Source organism: Bactrocera dorsalis, chromosome 3 (assembly GCF_023373825.1).
Source record: "Bactrocera dorsalis isolate Fly_Bdor chromosome 3, ASM2337382v1, whole genome shotgun sequence".
Lineage (NCBI taxonomy): Eukaryota > Metazoa > Arthropoda > Insecta > Diptera > Tephritidae > Bactrocera > Bactrocera dorsalis.
In genome coordinates, this window is record NC_064305.1 from 64,816,362 (window position 1) to 64,833,874 (window position 17,513).

At 37.9% G+C, this 17,513-nt stretch overlaps 1 protein-coding gene across 1 annotated transcript in view; it reads left to right on the plus strand.

The window, feature by feature from the left end:
* LOC125777067 (GTP-binding protein Di-Ras2-like) overlaps positions 1–17,513 on the plus strand; it is a 47,871-nt gene that overhangs the window by 19,152 nt on the left and 11,206 nt on the right. Inside the window, exon 3 of the mRNA XM_049450955.1 lies at positions 4,631–4,740. Within this exon, the coding sequence (XP_049306912.1) occupies positions 4,631–4,740 (110 nt within the window). The remainder of the gene's footprint in view (positions 1–4,630; positions 4,741–17,513) is intronic.

Genomic DNA, 17,513 nt, shown 5'->3' on the forward strand with positions numbered 1-17,513 from the left:
CGCCTAGCTCGCCTTTTCTCATTTACAAGTTTCTCTATTTCATTATTGGTGATCTTTCTAAAACCAACTGGTTTGTTATTTCTTTTTGGTGTTGCCAATACAGCTGCATTAGTTATTACGTCATTAATTTTTCTTACATTTTCATCAATGTCTCTTCCTGTATTTATTTTGCAATCAATATTGATGTGGGTGCTGATATACTTTCTATATTTCAACCAGTTAGTTTTATGTGATGTTAGAGAAACTTTCGGCTCAAATATCATGGGCTGTTCGTATAACTTTATTAGTACAGGAGAATGATCAGATGATAAGTCTGTACATGTATCAGCTGTCATAAGCGTTCTATCTATATTTTTGACTACAGCAAAATCTATTAAGTCTGGTATTTTTCTTCTATCACTGGGCCAGTATGTCGGCTTACCAGGAGATATTATATCCAGCTTATTATGCTTATTCATAATAGTGTAGTACAACTGTCGTCCTTTCGGATTAATAAGATGCGAGCCCAGTACGTGTGTTTTGCGTTATAATCTCCACCTGCTAGAAATTTTTGACCTAGTGTTCCAAAAAAGTCTTTAAATTCGATTTCTGTAATTTTAAAACGAGGTGGACAGTATATAGCAGTAAGGTTTAAGTCACAACCCCGATTTTTGAGTGAAATTGTTGTAGCTTGTAACTGTGGAGTAGCATGCGATTCTAGGGCATAGTGGTTTAAACGATTTCTAATCAACACTGCCGTGCCACCATGCGCTTTTCCATCTGGATGATTTGTGACATAGACTCTAAATCCAGGAATATTGAAATTATTTTTATTTGTTAAATGAGTTTCTGATATAAGCATTACATCAATATTCTTTTCAGACAGAAATCTGATAATCTCTAATTTATGTTGGTTAACACCGTTGGCATTCCATATACAGATATTTAGTAAGCTCATTTTTACTTAATAAATTTTGCAGCATTTGATTTTGTGATTTTATTAAATCTTGGATCATGTTTTGCATGGTAGACATAAATTGTGTCATACACTGTGTAAGATTTATAATCATAGTTTCAATACCTCCATTTGGAGGATTTTGCGGCAGTTGCATTTGCACAGTGTTGCCTTTCACTACATTTGGTTTTAATTTGAGCACACAATTTCTGATATATAATATTTTTGTCAATTGCTTTATCCACAATATTGCCTAGGTAGGTAGTATGTAGTTACCGACGCTTTAATAAAATTTTTCTCACAAAAACTCGTAAAGTCGACAGATCATCAGATGTTGTCATCGCCCATGCCTCTGCTCCACAGCCAGAACGGGAATATTCTGTTTTTGGTTGGAGTTTGGTTTTTGAAGAACTTTTCAATTGTCTGCTCAGTCCGAAGTACCACCTTTTGTCAAGAGCTATTCTGAGTTGAATTTCTAGGCTGGCATTGTGGTTGCTGTTAATACTGGTTCCTAGATTGACGATTATATCTTCGAAGTTAGCCAATTCGCGAGTGCAGCAACTACTTGTTTAATTATAGAAGATATTTCGTTTTGCCCTCATTCACTACCACACCCATTTGCTTTGCTTCCTTATCAAGTCTGAAGAAAGCAGAACTAACGGCGCGGTTGTTATGGCCACTGACGTCGCTGTCATCGGCATTTGCTAAGAGCACACTCTACACTAGAAGATTATACCTACTCGATTAAGCTCTGCAGCTCGAATAATTTTCTCCAGAAATAGGATTAAAGTCATACGAGAGGCCTTATCTGAAACCTTGTTTGATAGCAAACGGCTCGGAGAGATTCTTCCCGATCCTGACAGAGCTTTTGGTATTACTCAATGTCCGTTTCCCAGCCGTATTAGTTTTGCGGGGTTCCCAAACTCAGACTTGGGTAGCTCCTTTTCAGCTGTGAAATCAATGAAGAGGTTTCCTTTTCACGGGTATTTTCCAAGACTCGGCGCATGGTGCATATCTAGTCAATGTTTCGACACATTGACTCTTTAACAAAACGTGAGCTTCGTGACAACAGAGATTTCGAATGAAACAGTGAGTGTAAATTCACTGAAAATTCTCAATTCTGCTATTTTCGAGTCTCCTGATGTTAACTGTTACAACTACGTTACCAATAGTCAACACGTTCTATCATATACTGCCGACCGACAACCCTTTACTACGTTTGTGTATTTTTGTGATAAGCAAGCAATTCTTCCGAATCCGAAAATTCTTCGCTTTTTCTCTCATCAGTGTCAAATATTTTTCCTAGAATGTGTTTAAAAACCATATATGTAACTTTTGTATTGAAATATATAAATAATAAATTTTAATATGACAACCCTTTATTGTAAATAACTCTATAGCTATCTCATTAGTTTTAGGTGATATAAACAACTCTTAAGGGAACAAAACTATTATATTCTATAGCAACATGTTGCTGGAGTATAACTAATCTAACATACATATATGACAGAATATATGTATTTTTCATATTTTCTTTTATTTGTAGGCGGCTTCTGTTATTCTTTTTTCTGCATAGTTTTCCAATGGCTAGATCTTTTTAAAGATCAGAAGTGTCCACGCGGTGATAATTTTTTGCGGAATTTTCTCTGAATCGACTTTCCTGTGTTTCTTGGTAGTAACCTCATTAATTGTGCAACTCTTTTTCGATTTGCGTCCTTCTGAACACGCAACCACCGAACAGCATTTCTCATAGATCTGAGTATTCTTTCCTCTAGTGCTACATTTGGCGTGCTATTGAAGATAACTTCGTCATTTGATGGGTTTGGCATTTGTTCAGCACGAGTCTGTTGGCTTGTCGTTATTTCGTTATTGTGTTTTGATTGGTTCGCCATTTGTCCCAAATATGCATCGCCGCTTGTCGTTGCTTCATTATTATAATGTTCTGACGCCTTTTTTTCGCGTTCGAAATCGCAATCAAATCGGTCCAACATTTCTTCCATTTGTTTATGCAAAATTCTGCCTTTCTTAAGTAAAGCATTCCGCTCGTTCCATTCCTCGCTTTCGTACTCTTCATCATCGTCCGCCCGCAGCGCGTCCATCTGTTGAGAAGTGAGCTGTAAATTTGAAATTGCCTGTTTCCGTTTCAATCGGCTGCAGTACGCTTGCGGCTGCCTAAGTATTAGGTATTCATTAGACTTTAAAAAATAAGCAACACTACCATGCTTCATTTCGTTACGGTGTAGCAATACAGTGTGGTAAACCGTTCCTGGATGAGTTGGCTCTTCGAAAACTGAAATATCGGTTGTTGGTATTTCAAACATTTTAAGCATTGTAGACTGTTCAATGGCAGTGATTAACGAATACTGATAGTTGTTCGGCATGATGCTCACGCTTTTATAGTCGTATTACTTTTATTTTCCACCTGCCTGCTGAGTACAGGTAGAAAGGCTTACTACTAGTTTCAATTATTGAGGGCGTAACTTTGGCAGGGGATTTTTTACACTAATCCTCTCACATGCCACTTTGCGTGTCATTTACCTAAGGGAAAGTTTTAAGAATATTAGTGCTTTGTATCTACAGGTAAATGCTAAGTATCTTAGTGCTAAATCACGAAGACCTTTGAATTACTTGTACTCGAACAATATCCTTTGTATTCTTGTTTTTTTGCAACCGTTTGTTGCCATTTAAATCGGCATTTGTTTTTATTTTGAGACATATTATGGATATATATATTTATTTATTCAGAAACTTTAACCTTCTTCGTTTATATTTTGTACGTTGTCATGCAAATACATACATATACATATTTTATAAAAAGGTTTGAGCGTCACCTCCATTTTTGAGCGGCTTTGGCGTAGTTGTTTTTTGTTTTCGGCTCGTTTTTTCCTCCACTGCGATGGTTGTTGACTTGTTTGCATGTTTAACTCATAAACCCATGTCTCATCGGTTAAAATGTTCTCCATGAATGTGGGATCGGAATTCGCTCGATCAAGCATGTCCAAAGAGACTTGGTTTCTGTACACTTTTTGAAAAAAATTATGCTTTTTCGGGACGACTCAAGCAAGAACGCATACCCAAAATACCCACCAGAATCATTCGAACAATTTCTTGAGAGACGTCATCTCTTTAACATGACGATTTTCAAGCACCATATCCTTCACTTTCTATAATTTTCAGCAGTTCAAAAGGTCGAAGGTCGTCCAGTACGAGGCATGTCTTCAACGATCTCTATACCGTCTTTGAAGGGTTTATTAGTTTTTAATTAAACCATTTAATAGGGAGTAGATGGGATTATCATCCGATTTCACCTAAAAGTAGTTTCACATTGTCTTAAGGAAGGCTAAAATAACTGGTCCGTCCAGTGCAAATTTGGGGGATATGGCTTGAAAGTTTTGGAATATACATATATACGTTATACTTATCAAAAGGCGGGAGCGCGGTCACATTTTAATAATTTTGCACACATGCCTCTCCTTAACGATTTTACTAAATCGAATCAAACGAAATATATCTCTCTAAATTACAAAACAGATCATCACTAGTAGACTCTTATTAACTGTTATTTCACTTACGAACTAAAATAAATCCCAGGCATTCTCAAAGCTCTAAACTCACTTACAACAACACAAACGTATAAATGGACTTAACTTTTTACCTTCCTCTTTCTTTTCATGTCATAAATTCCGGCTGTCAAAGGATATACCCATTGTTATAGCCGGTAATAAATCTGATTTGGCCAATACACACCGAGAGGTGCGACTGGAAGAAGTCACGGACTGGGTCTATTGTGAATTGCCGCGACTAAGGTAAATGCAGCGAAATCTAAATTTATTTATAACCACACCACCTGAGTGTCTATTTCTGTGTGTGTAACGCATTGTTGTTGCTTGCTTCGTGGCGTCGTCTCGTTTTTATTTATGTGGTAAACCCGAAACGGTTCCTACCTCCGGCGGTTGGTAGCACATTTGGTTGATTGTGTGGTATTTATATGTACAATATATAAATATGTTTAGAATAAGCGTGTACATCTAGATGAGAAAAAAATCGTTTATTCGCACATAACGGTTGTGAGCGAGCGTGTACCGATTTTCAATTGACTGGGATATAGTTATGCAAATTGCCGGAATAAATATGTTGCAGTCGATAACAGTTTACATGCTTGATGAAGCATAAAAATGAAAGCGAAATAAATGCTTGAGTGTGTGCGTACTGCATATACAGGGTGTCTTGTATGGCCCAAAAAGGTGCAATTTTCTGCTGATCTGCCACGATAACGGTCGTTATTGACGGTTACATACTTGCCGGCATCATTTTTAAAAAAATTGGGACCGATTTTTCCACTAGCTCACAAACTACTCCAAACCGTTATTTTTTTCTGAATATAATGACAGATCTTGAACCTCATCAGGTTGCTCTTTGTCCCAAATGCGTCAATTTTGCTTGTTTTTTACTCATTGAGCCAGAAATGAACCCCATCGCTGAACAAAATTTAGCTCGAAAACGTCGGATCTTCTTGGAACTTTTCTAGAGCCAATGGTTAGAGCCAATGATTACAGGCTTGTTGACCATAAGTTGAGCGAAGCGCGCGAAACACATTCCTTACAGAACGTGAATTTTCGATTTCGATGAAAATTGAACGATTTGCAAACGTTGTTTAGGCGCAAGTCTTTCCATGATGAAATCCCAAACAACACTGAACAAGAATAACGTGACAGCTTGAAACGACTCTCACGTGATCTCTTTGGAGAGAAGAAAGCTATTAAAACAAGTATCTCGACTTGGATTATGTGTTATAATGAACGAATTAGATTGAATTTAAAATTGTTCTACAGTGTCCACCAATTGGTAAAATACACAATTTTACATAAATGCTTCAAAATCAATCAACATCCAAAAACTTATATCCTCGAGGTTCACGCTCGCAAATCGTCATTAACCAAACACACATAAGGTAGCCTCACTAAGCACCAAATTAAAATATAAAACTGTAATTTGGCACAGGGGTTCCAGTAGCAAGAAGCACCTGTGGATAAAAAATTTTTAATAAGTGGGTGTGGCCCCGCCCCCTAATATGTTTAATGTGCATATCTCCTAACCCACTAAACATACAACAACCAAATTCACACAACAGGAATATTACTCCTATCCTATAGTGTCAAAATGGATGAAAACGTATGAAAACCCCGCTCACTTGATCGATAAATCGTTAACTAAATGTGCTAGAAATGTTAAAATGTGTCGCCAGGATGGCATGACAAGGCTTTATGGGGACCGTGGCAAAAATTGTACGATGGGCATGGCTCCGCCCTCTTTTTGGTGCAATCCCATATCTCGAGACCCAACTGATTTCGATAAAAAACGGAACGTGGCATTCTTTCCATATTTCTATGTCACTCTGTGAAAACGAGCAAAATCGGACAATAACCAGAGCTACTTCCCATATAGCACAATTTTACGTACCACTTGATTCTTTTACTTTCCAGTACACAAACCAAGAAACAATAAATATAACGGGATTAAACTTTGTACGAATAATGCCTTTAGTGTATACCACTTTATGATAAAAAATTGTTCAAATTCAACCAAAATTGTTCAAGACCTTAGGTTCTGAATATGTGGATCCAGTACCTATAATTGACTTTTGTTCGAAAATATCGGTCAATATGTGAGACATGCAATAGAATTTCAGATAGAATCTTCTTTCTGCTGCAGTAATTCTGTGTATCCAAAATGGGTGGAATTGGGTCAGTGCATTCCTGAGCCCCCCAATATACCTAATATAAAGATTGTCAAACTCCCTGGTGACTTTATGCTAGATATATCGACCAATATTTGAGTTATCTCAAATAAAAGTTTCAAAACGTATTTAACTCTTATATACAATATCACAGTATATCATTGCACCTAAAATGGATACAATTGGGCGAAAACTTGACCTAGCCCTTATATATCCATTAACAAAATTTTCGAACATCCGGCTTATTTTGTATAATGACTATGTATAATGATTTTGGTTTTTCTAACCAATCTTATGCCGAATATATGTATACGCAGGGCAGTGTATACTTGTATGTTAAATATGGTGTATGTAACGGGTGATTTTTTTGAGGTTAGGATTTTCATGCATTAGTATTTGACAGATCACGTGGGATTTCAGACATGGTGTCAAAGAGAAAGATGCTCAGTATGCTTTGACATTTCATCATGAATAGACTTACTAACGAGCAACGCTTGCAAATCATTGAATTTTATTACCAAAATCAGTCTTCGGTTCGAAATGTGTTTCGCGCGCGTGTTTTGTTCAGCGATGAGGCTCATTTCTGGTTGAATGGCTACGTAAATAAGCAAAATTGCCGCATTTGGGGTGAAGAGCAACCAGAAGCCGTTCAAGAACTGCCCATGCATCCCGAAAAATGCACTGTTTGGTGTGGTTTGTACGCTGGTGGAATCATTGGACCGTATTTTTTCAAAGATGCTGTTGGACGCAACGTTACGGTGAATGGCGATCGCTATCGTTCGATGCTAACAAACTTTTTGTTGCCAAAAATGGAAGAACTGAACTTGGTTGACATGTGGTTTCAACAAGATGGCGCTACATGCCACACAGCTCGCGATTCTATGGCCATTTTGAGGGAAAACTTCGGACAACAATTCATCTCAAGAAATGGACCCGTAAGTTGGCCACCAAGATCATGCGATTTAACGCCTTTAGACTATTTTTTGTGGGGCTACGTCAAGCCTAAAGTCTACAGAAATAAGCCAGCAACTATTCCAGCTTTGGAAGACAACATTTCCGAAGAAATTCGGGCTATTCCGGCCGAAATGCTCGAAAAAGTTGCCCAAAATTGGACTTTCCGAATGGACCACCTAAGACGCAGCCGCGGTCAACATTTAAATGAAATTATCTTCAAAAAGTAAATGTCATGAACCAATCTAACGTTTCAAATAAAGAACCGATGAGATTTTGCAAATTTTATGCGTTTTTTTTTTAAAAAAAGTTATCAAGCTCTTAAAAAATCACCCTTTATATATAATATTGCTTAGATTCCGATGCTCTGGTTGACGTTTTACATCGTAAGGTATTTCCCTGGCTTTGATTCCAGCAAGTTGCAAGAGTATAAAATGTTCGGTTGCACCCGAACTTAGCCCTTTCTTACTTGTTTATAAATGAAATAGGTAAGCCGGAATCTCAATGTCCCTGAACGACTAATCAGTGGCCTTGGACCGAATCATGTTTCAAAGTTTGCAGAGATGTTAACAAACTTATTTACATATTAAATTTATGGGATTTAAACCCTAAGAGTTGTGGGACGTGAAGTAAACCAACGAAAACCTTAGGGCTACCTGTATTCGCCGGAATTTCCTTGCTTGATTTTCAGAGGTCAAAGACATATGCTAATAAACCACAACTGGTTGATAGCCTTAAAGTGGGACCTCGCTGGATATAAGAACTGCATGATATATTAGTTTGAAGTGGGAAAGCGCACCTACGAAAATTTGTAAGATATGAGATGTAGTAAGGAGAAAATATAAAGTAAAAACATACTCGAGCTCTAAAAATAAACTAACTACTAACTTATTTCCGTTTAATAAATATAAGTCAGAGTATTAAACAATTTATTATAATAATTGTATTGCATGTCGATTTTATGTAAATTTAATTATTTAAAAGGGAAACAATTCAATGTGACCAACCTAATCAAAGCGGAAGAAGTGCTGTCATTGGAGGTGAAGGTGAAACGAAAGGGTGTGTACTGACATCTCTTAACATGAACCGCAATTAATCGGATTTCCGCGCACACATTTCTCGGCTGGTGCGTAATTGTGTCGCCGCCTGCAACAGTTGTAGCTGCGATTGTGGACTCGGTGCAATCAGTGCAAGGCATTGTAAACACAGCGCCAAACGAAGTAATGCAACGCAATGTAGTAATTGTTACAGGAAATCTAAAGTGAAGGTTATCACTAAGCGACTCACCTTCCTCCCCATTCCCCTACTCTCCACTCTTCTCTTTCCTCTACGGATATCCCACTGTTTTCCAAATGCCAGCAGCGAACACGCAACAAATCAGCAGACCAAGTTAACAACAGAAATAAGAAAAAGCAAAAACAAAATCAAACAAACAATCAAGCTCCAACTGTGGCCGTTTAAATGTGGCCACAACAATGCGGTGGCAATAGGAAATAAAATTAAAATGTAAGCAAAGTGGCGGCTAAGAAATGAAACTGTAAGGCAAAGTTGCACACTCATACATATACATATTGCTACGTACATAAATACAACAAGCAAACGCGGAAAATGCGCGGTTGTTGAAATCGGCGAAGCAAACAACCGCAATAGACATTAGTATAAGTTGTTGGTGTTGCAGTATTTGCAGCGCCACAGTTGGCTTATAATGGGCGAAATGCATGAAAAATAGAAATTTACAAGATCAACCTTTTTGTTTAACAGTTTTCCTGTGTCACGTGGCATTTATATTTTAATAATAAAGTTGGATTTTGAGACTAGAAAGGATGAATGTTAGTATTTGCTCGGCAATAAACATTTAAAAGCGAGGAATAAAGACAAATACGTGGAATCAAATTATAACATGCTTTTCATCGCAGTCCTGCTACGTAAACAGCACATACACTCGTGGCCACGCAAATCTTACCACTATACTTTCTTAAATTTTTTTCGGACGTTTTCGCTCGTTCGAGATTTTCTTCAATTTTATTTTGTTCCGTTTTTTGTAAGCATAAGTAAACTAAATTATATTCTTTACAGCACAGTCTAGGAAATCTTGCTTGGGTTCGTGACTCTTATATTCACGAAATTTGGTATATATTATTTTCGAAGGCAACAATGTAATCTGCGAAGAAATTTTTCAGATCGGTTAACTATAGGATATAGATTCCATACAAACTTACTAAAAGAAATGTCCCTGTGAAAGCTATATTAGCTTCGGTGCAGCCGAAGTTAACATTTTTTTCTTGTTTTTACCTGTGGTCTGCAATACGCCGCGACCACTGTAACCATGAATAAGCACATGCGCATGCATTAATACCGGCTCAGATCGCCGGTGTGATCTATTTATGTGACTGAAAGAGTTCAAGTTCAAAGCGCACACGCTGGCAAAAGTAATTGGTAGTGAAAACCATGAAAACTGTGTCATAAATTTCAAAAAAATTTCAAAATGTATCAGATTATGAGCAAAATGTGAGGTTAAACAGAATTAATAGATGAACGAGTTTAGGTTTTTGTAAACTATATCTGTTCCAAAAGGAGTACAGGAGACGTAGTGTAGCGGAGGATGGAGTCAAGTGTATGTAGAAGTTCACGCAAGTGAGAAAAATTCTCTGAGCGCCATTCACTTGGGAGTGGCCAAAAACGATTCTTTTACATATTTCTAAAGCAGCTCACGACTTGCGGTCTTAGACCAAGTATCCTCTGCGTTTTTGAAGGCGAAACATCCCTCTTCAGGGTTATGTGCAGCGTTTAGGACTCGCCCTTGAGACCGCCAATGAAAAGTAGAAAATAGCCTCGCAAGAGAAAAATATTGTAAAATTGATTTTCCACACAACTCATTTGCAAGAAAATAAGTACAAACAACAAGTAAAACAACAAAGTAAAGCACTTCGCTGAAGCAAAAACCATTTTTGAATTTTCCCATAAAACAAAAAAACACACTGAGGCTGTGTTTCGCGCTCGCATTTTGCCTGGCGTAGCATGCTTTTCGGCGTTGAAACGCTGGTAATTGTAGCATTCCAGTTGACACATTGTTGCTGACATGTTGAAAACATAAAGCCACAGGTGCCATAAAAAAACGAAAACTTACAACAAAAAGAAACCAACAACAACGAAGCAAACGTGAAACAATAGTTGTGCATGAAAAAGTAACCGTTATAAATACAACGTGTAAAAAACCGCACACACAGATCAGCGAATGCAACACACCCCAGCGCACAAACAAGCATGCGAAAATGAAATACAATAATAAAAACAACAGAAAAGCTTTCATTGTGTTCTTTTGCGTGGAAAAAATGCAAAAACGCCAATTTGCACGAAATTCAATAAGTTTTACTCTGTGTGTTTTTCGCGCATTGTAGTTTAATCCAGTTTCCAGCTCTTCCCCTCACATTGAGTAGCGTCAAAATTTTAATTGAATTGACAATTTTGCAAGCATACAATATTATTTAATAATTTTTCTGTGCTGTGCCTTTTTCCACTTCATATGAATATTTTATTACAGAATAATTACTTTTATATATATGTATATAGCCTTTATATATATGTATATAGCCTTTTCTGACAAATCACGCATGAGTGCTTGACACCACTGTGTCTGTTTTTCTTTAAAAAGTAGGAAACTTCGAAATGGATCACTCTTTATGTGTAAATGATAAGCAAGATGCGCTAAGTAGTTTAAACCACCTATACGCGAACTAGTCCCACAATTTTTGAGATATTGATCAGAAATTTTATTCATTCTTTCAAAGAAACTGTTCATTTGTCAGAACAGCCGATATCGGATTTGAATTAGTTCAATTCTTCTGCTCACCACTATATACCTAATACTTTATACAGCGAGAGAGTATCTATAAAATTTGGCGAAAGCTTGACCCAGCCCCCATATAACTATTGTCAGAATTTTCGAACAACAGTCTTAATTTACTCCATATGATTTGTGATTTGTGATTGTATACGAGGTTTGACAATTAAGTAATGAGACTGATTTTATTGCCGCGCTTGTGGTAAACCTGTGACCTTGAAATTTCCTTTCTCTTTTCCGGCATCCCTCCCCTCTTCATTGTTATATATACCATTGCTCCAGCTTGTTTAGTTCGCCTTTTGCGTCAAGTTGAGTAGACGTGTGTTTGTAGTGCTCGTCACGAAAATGGAAAAACGAAATCAAGAGCAACGCGTCGCGATAAAATTTTCCGCCAGATTGGACGAAACAGCTTCGGAAACGGAAACTAAGAGCACTAATCGTGCCCAGGTGTTTCGATGGCACACAGAGTTTAAAGAGGGGCGTGAAAGCGTGAAAGACAAGGCGCGGAGTGGGAGACCAGTCGAGGTGCGGACTGACGCGAATTCGCAGCGCTTTCGCGCATTAATCCGTGAAGATCGGCGTGAATCAAGTCTACTATTGCCAAGTACTCGAAATGTTGCGAAAACGAGTCAACAGGGCGCGCCCAGACATCGCTCATAACTGGATTCTTCATCAGGACAACGCGCCGTGCCACACCGCCCTCAGCGTGTCCCAGTATTTGGCCTCTAAAGTGATCGACGTGTTGCAACAGCCGCCTAATTGGCCGGACATGTCACCCTGTGACTTTTTTTGTTTCCTAAAACAAAATCGATGGTCAAAGGAACCCATTTTGAGTCGATTACAGACATCCAAGCGGCCGTGACGAGGGTACTCGCGGACATCCCAGTTGAAGTGTTTCAGAGATGTTACGAATCATGGAAAACACTCTGGAATTGCTATGTAGCTGCCCAAGGGGACTACTTTGAAGGGGATGGCAGAGTTGTAGAATAATTTTCAAATATACGGGTTTTATGGAATCAGTCTCATTACTTAATTGTCATACCTCGTATACCTTGAAGAATTAGAATTAATTGCACCTCCAATATAAGTCAAGACTTTTCAATTGACCTGTAATGGCAGAAGCTCGTCGAGACATCCATGGAGCTTGGGAATATATGAGCAAATTCAAGTGCGTTTTGATGGCCTCCATGTGGTTTAAGATCCTTCAGTTAATCAATTAAAGAACGTACATTTATGCGAGAAATTTGGTTATTCAAGAGAATCATGCCACCATAGATTCAGAATTGGAATTGTGAATTCGAAAATTCTGGGCCAAGAACTTAGAAGATTTTATCGTCAGCCAAAAAAATGCGTAAACGAAGACTCACAGCTATGGGTGAAGTGATAATGGGAAGCAGCTTACTCTCTGTCATATACAGAAATATGAGAAGTTGAATGTATGTAATTAAAGATTTATCAGATTTAATTAAGATTAAAGATTCATCAGCAACGAACCCAATCAGTCACCTAACATTCATTGAATTTTAAACGACTAATACTTCAGTCCACGCAGCTCACAGTCCAGTCACAGTTAAATAGTCACCTGCTCTGCAAAAAGATGTCCACTTTTGCTGCAAACGAGCGCGTGCGGGAAGTAATGCAAAATTGATGGTCACTTAAAGTTTCTCAACCAGTTGGCCAGCTGTTGAATGCTGTGCAAATCGATACCTACCCACCGAGATACACACTTATACACATAGAGCATTTGCAAACAGTATAAGCTTGTTGTTTGGAGTTTCTGCATAGCCACAATTGACATGTCAGGTTAGCAACAATCGCAAGCGCATGCAGTCCAATCGAAAGTTTCAAAGTCCACTCCTGCATCGATGAGCGCAGCAAACAACGCCTGCAACATAGCAGCAACTTTGTGGCATCAACTTTACGGCGCAACGTTGGAGAAGCATTGGCGTCGCTAATTCTTTGTGGGTTTGCTGCATAGTTGGCAGGATGCTATTAACAAACTGAGGCGCACACAGGTTTACATATTTTCTAGAGCCCAGAGTCAATAACCAGCCTGCCATAGTAAACCATATTTTTTTGAACAATTTGTATTTTTTTTCTATTCAACATAGTTCCCTTTAAGGGGAATACAGGGGTACACTGTTAGTAGCGAACCTCCAACTGTTCGATACCATTTTTGTTGTACCAGTTGTCCTTAGCTTCAGAATAGGTATCAGTTTCGGCGATCACCTCTTCATTCGACGAAATTTTTTTCCCAGCGAGCATTCTTTTGAAATAGTCGCTGAGGTCCAGATCTGTAGAATGCGTTTAGTGTGGAAGCACTGTCTTGGTGGAACAAGACTCTTCTTTCCTTCTAAATAATTTTTCGGTTAATTCATCCTTCAAACGGTGAGTGCAGCAAAACATGCCATTCTATACCTCGACTAGACATACAAAACGCTTAAAGGCGCTCCAAAAACGTTGAAATAGAAGAGCTAAAATGTTTTGTTTATAAAATGCATGCCACAGTGAAAATCCACAAATATATTCTATACCATCCTCGTAATCGACTTGAATCACATATTAAAAGCATTTTGAAGGTTTAGTTCAACGGCAGGCAGGTTGGGGATGATATTTTCCATAAAGCTACATCTAACTATTTTTATTTGCACCATATCTGACTCTCTTCACTTCTCTTCTTTTCTATTTACTTCCTTTTTCTTCGCTCTATCAGATTTTTTCTTGTTAAACTTGAGCTGAAGGCCATCCCAAAAACTGCTTATGAAAAGTGTTGCGAGGACTGGAAAATCGTAGACATAAGTGGATTATATCTGGTGGGGATTACTTTGAAGGAGACTTTTACAATTTCCGGGTACTTTTTTGTTACAATGTAAAAGTATTTTTGCTGAATTTGTACACGTAACAGTTTGAAGTTGGCACTCAACTTCCTCACTGCCCCGTCAATTAACTCAATGACTGCTTTTGTATTATATTTACATATCAGTATGTGTGTGTGCGGGTGCCTTGGGTTAATGCCTACCCACTTCGGTGTTATTCACTGCCTGAAGTGGCTGCCAGTTGGCAATTTAGCAAAGTGAAACAGTTAGCTGCCAACGGCATTAAGCAGTCACTTGAGTACTTAAATCATATTCATTGATTGCGTATACATTCTGCTGCATACAATCATATATGTAAGTGGCAAGGGCTATAGTAACGATTGCTGCCACCAATTAGTGAATGGCATACCTTACCTGAAATGTAATTACCGACAATATTTGAGGAAATTATCGAAACAAGTGCGAGAGAGCATTGTAGTGGTAAAACTTGGCAGCACTGATTTGTAGAAGTACATATATCGATACTTCAAGGTATTACGACTAGTGGCACGCAACAGTGGGTAAGCTGCTAAGCTAGATTCTCACGCGAATATCAGCAAAAAAAATACAAAAATTGCGTGTAGGTTAAAATCACTTTAGCAGGCATTCCGCAACATGCCACAAAACGGAGGTACTATGGAAAAAAATAATAGTAATAATAAACAATTCACTTTAAACCCTTAAAACTAACATACATATGCCACAGCTGGTTGGCAAGAGATAAACACCGATGGTACTATTTAGACTTTTGCCCCCCTCTTTCTACATAAACTTATGTATATATGTATGTATGTATGTAGTGCTATGGCGCAATGACGCAAGGACAGCGGGATTAACAGCAATCACCATAGTTGTCAGTGAATTCATGAGTGATTCTATAAGCGGTGCCGCTTCGTTTCACTTTTGTTCATTTCCGCTGGTCTGCTTTTAGGCGCACCAAGTTGCCAGTTTTCGATTGGCAGTTGTGTAGTTTTAAAGGCTAACAATGGCGGCACGGAACTACATATGTATGTGTACTTTCTTGCATAGATTGCATATATATATTCCGAGTTTTAGTTACTAGCATTTTTAGTTAGACAATGGAAGGCAATTAGAAATAAAAGAACTTTCAGAAAGTTATGCGACAAGTTAACGAACTTTTGTGTAAAAGATATTTCTGGCATCAAATGATTTAAATTGTAAAGAATCATTTACAACTTGTAGGTCTCTCAAGGTTTCAAAACATATAAATTATTATATGTAACGGATACTTTATAATTTATTTAAATTTCTTGATCAGCTGTAGTAGTAGTAGGAGTAGTTTCTTCTTAACAATAGACGCAAGAATTGTCTTTAATTATAAAATTTATATATAAATAAAAATGAATCGCCAAAATGTATGTATGTACGCGCATCACTTTCATACGACTGAACCAAATTTGATAATTCTTTTTTTAAAATGTTCGTTGAGGTTCAGGGATGGTTTATGCGGAGAAAAAAACTCGAAAAATTGCCGGAAAATCCCTAAAAGCGGCCCTTTTCTTTTTCCCATAGAAACGAATGGATGTTTGTTTATTAGCAACGCTAAGGGAACGACTGAACCAATCTTGATGAAATTTGCAGAGAATGTTCTGCGTGGATTGGGGAAGGTTTAGAAATAAAAAAACCTGTATGTCATTCATGAGGAAAAGTCGGACAATTGACCAATTCCAAATAGTTTTTGTTTTGGTTTTCAATTATTTAAATCTTTCAAATTTGGCGTTTGCTTCAAAAATTTTTTAAAATTATACAGTGAAAATGTTATGTGTTTTTCACATAAAGTGATCAATTATAGATTGAAATTTGTCACGATGCCATGAAGAGGTCGCGCTAATATCGGTCGGCGTTCTTTTTGGCATCAACACATTAGCAGCCCAAGGCACATGAACGAGTGCTCCCAGGATGCGATGACATTCGTACGGTATTATGGGTCGCGATCAATCAGAAATCGATCGTCACGATGTCACAGCAAGACTTTTCAAGCAACAGCTTCGGTGGACATTATCTTGAAGCAACGCATATATGGTGTTGTTAGATGCTTGATGTATTCTTTTGAGTGGCAAAGAGTGGTTTGCCTCACGCACACATTCTTCTTTGGATGTTTGAAGGTGATTAAATCAGATCAAATTGATGAAATCATTCAATCATGCGGCAATTCCTGATGCAAAGAAAGATCCAGTATTATACGAAGTGATGAAAACCAATAAGATTCATGTCAATAAATGCACGAAACAGTATCCACGTACTTTTCTTTCGGAAACACAAACTAGAAATGATGGATATCCACTCTATCGATGTCGCTCACCAGACGACAATGGCAGAACATTTAGCATTCAATTAAGAGGCGGGAGTATCGAAGTTGACAACACATGGATCGTACTATATTCTCCACTGTTGTCTAATTCACATTCAAAACTCATATCAAATCGATAAAATACGTTTGTAAGTACGTCGCCAAAGGACGCAACATGGCGATTATTGGTCTTGAACGATACGGTCGATACGTGAACTGCAATAAAGCGCTTTGTAGGATATTTACTTTTACAATTCATGAACGTTTTCCGACTGTTGTGCGTCTCGCAGTTAATTTGGAGAATGGCCAAAGAGTGTATTTCAACCCAGAGAATACAGTATAGCCAGTGGAAAACATCGAGAGCAACAAAATTAACATTGACGAGTTTTTTCTCAACTTTCGTCAGTGATTCGTTTGTGAGAACATTGCTCTATTCGAAAATACCTTGGTATTATACATGGAATGCATCGTCGAATAGTTACGCAGAAAGCAAGGCCAACCAGTAGATTGACATGCAGGTGTCTTATCAACTAATGCATTAGGACGAATTTACACAATCCACCCGAAAAACGACGATTGTTTCTATCTTCGGTAGCTATTGATTAATGTACGCGGTTCAACTTTATTTGAGTCATTGTTTACTGTGAATGGTATATGGGAATATGTGAAAGTTTTGGAGAAGTAAGCCAGCAATTACAAATGCTGGAACACGTTAATCACTGGAATGAAAATGACGTTCGCATACTTTTCGATATAAACATCGACATTGTCAAAGACATTTTACATCGTCTTCGCTAAAAATTGGAAATGGTACAATAACGGTTGATACTTCCGGTGGTTCGATATCAATTCCATCTTCCCTTTATCAATTCACGAAAGATGAA